General features: G+C 51.6%; 3 protein-coding genes across 3 annotated transcripts; all 3 read left to right on the forward strand.

The window, feature by feature from the left end:
• Nucleotides 1-337: 337 nt before the first annotated feature.
• K489DRAFT_435683 (uncharacterized protein) lies at nucleotides 338-2,470 on the forward strand (the record flags this gene model as incomplete). The annotated part of the gene is made up of 2 exons (XM_033608609.1): nucleotides 338-583; nucleotides 613-2,470. 2 exons carry the CDS (start codon nucleotides 338-340, stop codon nucleotides 2,437-2,439), a joined length of 2,073 nt encoding a protein of 690 aa, XP_033454746.1. The 3' UTR covers nucleotides 2,440-2,470.
• Nucleotides 2,471-3,471: 1,001 nt separating this feature from the next.
• On the forward strand, nucleotides 3,472-4,391 carry K489DRAFT_435684 (uncharacterized protein). The gene has a single exon (XM_033608610.1). The coding sequence runs from the start codon at nucleotides 3,558-3,560 to the stop codon at nucleotides 4,230-4,232; it is 675 nt and encodes a 224-aa protein (XP_033454747.1). The 5' UTR covers nucleotides 3,472-3,557; the 3' UTR covers nucleotides 4,233-4,391.
• Nucleotides 4,392-5,223: 832 nt separating this feature from the next.
• K489DRAFT_168713 (uncharacterized protein) lies at nucleotides 5,224-6,020 on the forward strand. The gene is made up of 3 exons (XM_033599353.1): nucleotides 5,224-5,226; nucleotides 5,311-5,688; nucleotides 5,740-6,020. The coding sequence occupies exons 2-3, from the start codon at nucleotides 5,451-5,453 to the stop codon at nucleotides 5,991-5,993; spliced, it is 492 nt and encodes a 163-aa protein (XP_033454748.1). The 5' UTR covers nucleotides 5,224-5,226; nucleotides 5,311-5,450; the 3' UTR covers nucleotides 5,994-6,020.
• The last annotated feature ends 467 nt before the right edge of the window (nucleotides 6,021-6,487 follow it).

A 6,487-nucleotide genomic window follows, 5' to 3' on the forward strand; every position in this document is an offset into this window, starting at 1 on the left:
CCGCCGGCTGCACTTGCCCGCAACTACGACTGTCCAAGGCGACTTGGACAGTCGTAGCTGCTGTAACCGGCGGAGTCAGACACGACATGTTATTTCGAAGTGCACAGTAGTTAGTTATTCAATCAACCTTTTCACAGAATACGTCTTGACCATGCAACATTGGTAGCTGAGACAGATTCACTGAAATCGTTGACACAACCCGAAATTTTCGCCATTTCGAAAAATTTTCAGTGAATACGACCGTACACCTCCGTGGAGACAAAAACCGCAGTCGAAAAGACGTGGCAATTCGTACTGTGATTCATACGAGCAGTCGCTCCAACGCCGCCGAGGCGGCATGACCAGTCACGAGCCCCCTTCGCCAACCCAGCTTCTGTTGGCGTATCAGCTTACGGCTTACCTTGAGAACTTCGACTTGCCGGCGGCGACGAGAAAGAGGGCGCCATACCTGCCAGACCTCGCCTTTCAGCTTGTGTCGTCGTACCCAGCACCAGACAAATACGTCCCTGCACAGCAGGAGAACGACCGCTTGGGAGAGTTCAACCCAGGCTATCCCCAAGACTGGGTGGTCGACCCTTCGATCGTGAACCGCACACTACGACGACTGGAAAGTTGAAAGACACAGTCGTGATCACCGAGAAGGTCGACCAGAGCCGAGAGCCGGTTTCGGAACCACCCTCACAAGAGGTGGACAAATTGCTGGGGACCGTCGCACAACCGAGAGCAAGACGAACGATCACTGAGACCCGCCACAGCCAGCAGGTCGGCATCAAGAAGCTGCGACACAGAAAGACGACTTCACGAGAGTTGAGCACGAAGAGCGCCGAACCGATCATCGAGAGCATTGAGACACCGACGGTGACTCTGCCTTCGACGACACCACGACCTCTACACACGTCAAACTTCGCGAGCGTCGAAGCACCCTCTACAGAACTCACGAGATCTACGACCTTCAGAACCAACTCGCTCCCGGCGAGTCTGGTAAGCCAGGAAGGCGTTACCACAGACAGGTCAAGCTCGGAAAGCGCACCTGCCTCCCCAAGGGCGACTGTGGCTGCCTTCGCGCCAGTCCGTCCTGCCTTCCACTTCGCATCACTCCCCCAGTCACGTCCTTTGTGGCAGAACAATCCTGTTCCTTTCGTTCCACCCTCAACAACAACCGTCCCTTGCCCACCAGTAATCCCTTCGAACACTACAGAGGCTACATCACACGTCGTTGAAGCACAGTCGTCTTACGGCCAAGCAACAGTCGCCATGCCAGAACAACGCCAGCAAGGCGAGTCGTCAAAGACTGACCCACAGCCAGCCGTCTTTTCACCGGCACAGATGCAGCAACTTATGTCGGCGATGGCGACCATGATGGACCAGAGGTTCAGGGAAAACGACGAAACCATAAACGCAAGGCTGAAGACCATTGCCGGCGACCTCTGCCAGACGGTCGACGAGCGAGCACGTGCGACGCTGGACGCTCAGTTGGAAGCGACCAGAGCAATAGCCGAGGCACAAGCCGCCCGGAAGGGCAAAGAGAAGGCGCAACCACCATACGTCGATGACACTCCGACTTTCGCGGCAGGAGTCGAGGCCAACTTAGCGAAGTCGAGAGAGGCCAGACTGAAAGCGGCCGGGGCGTTCGACGTGCGACATTCCAGTGCCCGTCGCTCACGTCGTGGTCGTGACCGCTCGTCCCGACACGGCAGGTCGAAATCAAAGAATCGTCGTCACGACTCAAGGAACACATACGCAAATTCCGACCCATCGAATTCCTCGTCGTCGGATGGTTCAAGTGTGAGTTCGACCTCATCAAGGGGCTACCGCCGTCACCACGACCGTGGGAGTCGGGTGGAGAAGTCGTACGGCAGACACCACTCCCACAAGCACCGCCAGAAGTTCGAACCAGACGTGGTGGGGTACTTCGACCCCAACTCGGATGAGACGACCACGTCTTCGAAAGGCAAGACCATATACCGCAGTGTCTACGAGTTCATCGACTCAGCAAGATACTACGGAAAGACCAACTCAAATACGAACACACGGCGACATCTTCCTAAGTGTTTTCAGGGCGAAGCCTCGACGTGGTTCACTTCGCTGTCGGACGAAGAGAAGGACGACCTGCGCGGCGGCGACGGCATCGAGCGATGGATCAAGGCGCTCACCGACCAATTTGGTGTTGACTACGCCCAAGCTTGGAAGAAGTTGAACGCACTGAAGTTTGGACTTTACGAACTTCACCAGGGCACTCCGAATATGGTGGGTGTCACTTTCGAAATCCAGATAGTTGTTCCCTTGCCGTCAGGACCAGGAGAATACAGGGAGGGAGCACTGTCGAGGGGTGCCGCGGCGATCATCGGAAGAATGACGGTTGCGGCAAAGATGGCCGAAACGGAGCGGAGCGAGATCGACATGACTGGAATTGCTGGGAATTGTAGATTGCAGGAGTGACGCGAGACAAGTTGTTAATATTTGTTTGAAGTGGATATTGAAATGGAAGTTGTTGAGTGATCGATGTGGATGTGTAGATTTATTCTCAAGTTCGTGGTTATTCAAGGCTCTCTTATATGTACAAGAAAGGCATGTTCATTGGTTTTCCTCGTCATATCTACTCCACTCCAGTTCCAACCATTCCACAATGCTTCACGCCCACGAGTGATTCTCGTGACTGTCCTTCACACGCGCTTAGCCGCATGACGTCTGACCGAGTGGGCTTGCGTGTGCGTGCAGGACAGTGGATACCCAGACGAAGGACAGTGTATGTATGATCCTTCACAAGCCTTTGCATATCAAAATAGACGATGGTGCGAAGATAATCACTGCCTTTGCTGCGGCACGCCAACGTCTGTTCCGCTCCGCATCACTAGACATGATGTACGTCGAGATATCTTCGTGGGCGCTTCACTCATCACTTGTGTTGGTCCCATGCTGATGAGGATGACGTACATATGCCTGTGCTGCTGAAGGCCGGTAATATTACGTCCGGTCCGTTTGTCCAGTCAATTTGAACACGTTTGATATCACATTGTCGATCGCTAGCCGTTGTTCCATACCCAAACTTGTTGGTTGCCCTCCGATCTGTGTTGGTGTTACAAACTATGGAAGGCAAACTCTAATTCATCGACCCGAGCGCATGCGCGCCTACCGGACCACCACGCGGCTGAGTAAAGCCCGAAGGACATGGCCGGGAAGCTTGGACCTACAATCACATCCACGAGCTAATGTCCTGTATGTTCCTGGCAGCTCTTCTTCGTGTTTCTTCAATAGGTGCTAACATTGGTCGATGATGAAAGTCCCTGGGGGACATGGGCTCACGATGTGTTGAATCCAAAGTTTCGCCACTGAGGACAGAGTCTTCCTGACCATGCGTAGACAGTGAAGTAGTGCCTAGCACATATAAGGCGAAACAATGCCGCCCAAGACTGAGAATATATTCCCTGCTCAGATCACCAACCATCTTACATCGGCGATTTTTCTACCTTTCCCACATCATATCATCATACACATCTTTCACTCACAAAGCAGCCATTCACTCGTTGCAATCCAAGACATCGCCCTGAATTCTCAAAATGCAATATTTGAGCCTCATTTTCATCTTGGCCACCACCGCCTGGGCCCAGGGCGGCGGCAGCAACGGCAGTCGTCCAGGAGGGGCTCAGAATGGGGAGTACAACATCCAATGGTACTCAACCACCTCGTGCACTCCTATATTCAATGCAGGGAGGTCGCTTGGGTGCTTCGGCTGGTATAACGGCCAGTGTTGCGAAAGACCAATGGGCTCAGACGTCCTCATAGCTGTTAAGGTTACTGCTGCAGTCCCGGGTGTTGTTGCTTTTCATGAGGTCACCAATCAGGGAGGATGTGGACAGTGTACAAGAACTGCACCGATCAACACCTGCCTACCCAATAATCCCTTCCAGACCGTGAGAGTCTACAGAATTCCTCAATGTCCGGTTGACTTGGTGGGATCGGGGGCGGGTGAGTTGCGGCGCGACACCGATACTGCAGACGGGAATTCCACCGAGCTAGTGGTCAGACAAGCCGCAAACCAGGACTCGACGGAGCCCCAGGCGGACTGTGGCGGAGTCAACGTCATCAATGTTGCTGGGCGTCGATATGCCGTCGATAATAGCAACAGAGCCGCAATGGTTGCAGACTTTCTGGAGGAAAAGGACGATTCCGTATTTTCAGCGAAATGGGAGCATATGGACGTCGGCGAAGACACGGAGTCTTATGATGTTTGATGACCACGTGCACGGGCATACATAGCACGGCAGAATTTGGTCACGGTAGGCCTTGCTTCCAATTATTCCGCCGACTGCTTTGCTTGTGCTTTCAGCTTACCACTTTCTCTAGATTCATAGGCCAGGGAGATTGTCATCTGGAAGGAGTCGAGGCTTTTGTTTACATGTGCGATGGTGTAGCTGCTGAATGTCATTCGTTTGTTCCTTACCAACCCGTTGTAGTCGCAAAATCATGTATGGACAATGGCATGGTTGCTATAAGTCAATAGTCACATGCCAGGTATGTTGCACCAAGGGGCGTCTGTCTTGAGAGCCGCTGCAGGGGAGGGGCAGTCTGCACCAGTGGTTACTGGCATTGGTCGCAATGCATACTTCCCGTAGCGGACATGTTTGAGCAATTGAGAGCTACTGTCAGTGTCGCAAGTCGATTTCTTTGTCGGGCCAAGATAGCGCAAGTTGTCACGAAAAGTACCCAGGTGCGGACATGACTAGGAATTTCCATGGCGATGTCTGTGGTCACATGTATGGGTTTCTTTTGGCCTCAGGCGTCAATTGTTTTATATTAGTCGGCCAGTTCACCATGCCGGTTATTGCTGCCCAGGCGCGTGCACCGGGTTTGTAAGGACTACCTGTAGACATACCACCTACGCTTTCGTTGTAAATTGGTACAAATTCTTCTCCATTGTGATGCACAACAATAAGAAGGATTACAGCTGCATTGTGACGGGACGAGGCAAGTGTGGCAGCAGCTACACGCTACAGAACAACGCTGCCTGGCTGCCAAGCGCGGCACAGTAGGCATCCAACACGCCGAAGGACATTGCATATATGTGGGCGCCAACGACATCGAAGACTCATTTTAGCAGGATCGCCTGACGAGTCCCAACATTTGCAGTTGATCTCCGATAGACATTGCCTTCAGCTCGTAGCCCTAGACCATTATCTCTTCGGGATAGCTCGGGGCGATCGCCAACATCGCCACATTTGCAAGGTTGTCAGTTACTCCCCGTTTCATAGGTATTCTACGGCTATGATCTTGTGACCACCGTCATCACTAACATCACATTAAAAAGGGCAGGTGATCATCTGCGCAATTTATTTATATTCAGTGCGGAGTCTACCGAGTTGGAAGATAAGAACTGCGCTCTCCGTGCATCTTTCACATCTTATTAAATCAGTATCACTATTGCACCACGGACAGACATCGCATCTTTCATTATGTCGGAGGACAATCCCACCCCTGCTCCTCATGCATATACATTGGATATGTTCCTCTGCAGCGATGAGGAGAGAGCTGTCAGGTGGCGCACGTATCAAGGGGCTGGTCGTGCCGCCGGCTTTACAGATGACCACGGTCTCAAGCGTTTCTTCCATTTCAATCCGTCAACGGAAGACCGTGGAATCTTCTATTTTCTTACTGGACAGGACGATGAGCTTCGAAAACTACCGCCATTTAGTATGTATATGTTCTCATGCTAGCAAACACCCCGATTTAACGTGAATATAGTGGAAGTAAAAAGTCACAATCTCAGGGAACTAGGTGTCACAGCAGGCGTCATGGGTCACATACGCTATCCAGGTCGTATTTGCTTCGTCTATTTGGATGAATCGGGTGACACTCGGTTCATCTTAGTCCCCTACGAGGAGGAGTTGGCTGTCTGGAAACATCTCGTGGATCGGGAGTTGTCTGCACTCGAAGGATACGAGATGCTTGATGTGGATCCTATTGTGTCACAGTGGGCCGCTAGAGGGAGAGACTAAATCTCGTGGGACTGACCATTGTATGCATTGTTCCAAACCTCTTCGATCACAAGACTAGGCGGAGGCTGCGCTTACGCTTTGGGTGGGAAATGGGAATGAACTGTAGCTTATTACATAGTACGATACAGAGCTACACGAGGAAGAGTACGCGAAACACGTTAGATAGGTTATAGATAGGCTAAGAAAGTACAAGTTATTTACTAAACTAACGCCAAGCACCAGGGCGTGGCCACCCCCAGGGCGTGGCCACCAATTTCAACATGAACCACCTTCAATATTGATTATCTCAACGAATACTTAATAAATTGCTCTGAAACTCAGATATGTTATATATCAATACTGGCTACTCTACTTTACATGTTCTAGAGTTATGGCCTAATGTACCACACTTGCTACACCTGCTAGCACGCTTTGAAGGCTTCGGCATCTGCTCTATTATTTGTGCTTCTACCTCCTCTTGCTCAACTATCTCTTGGATCTGAGAGGCTGACAGA

Source organism: Dissoconium aciculare (genome assembly GCF_010015565.1).
Source record: "Dissoconium aciculare CBS 342.82 unplaced genomic scaffold K489scaffold_36, whole genome shotgun sequence".
Classification (NCBI taxonomy): Eukaryota; Fungi; Ascomycota; class Dothideomycetes; order Mycosphaerellales; family Dissoconiaceae; genus Dissoconium; species Dissoconium aciculare.

Excerpts from the sequence above, each read along its gene's own strand:
- K489DRAFT_168713 (XM_033599353.1), top strand. The coding sequence starts at position 5,451 with ATGTCGGAGGACAATCCCACCCCTGCTCCTCATGCATATACATTGGAT. Across the intron at positions 5,689-5,739 it reads TCGAAAACTACCGCCATTTA|TGGAAGTAAAAAGTCACAAT; the intron begins GTATGTATATGT and ends ACGTGAATATAG.
- K489DRAFT_435684 (XM_033608610.1), top strand. The coding sequence starts at position 3,558 with ATGCAATATTTGAGCCTCATTTTCATCTTGGCCACCACCGCCTGGGCC.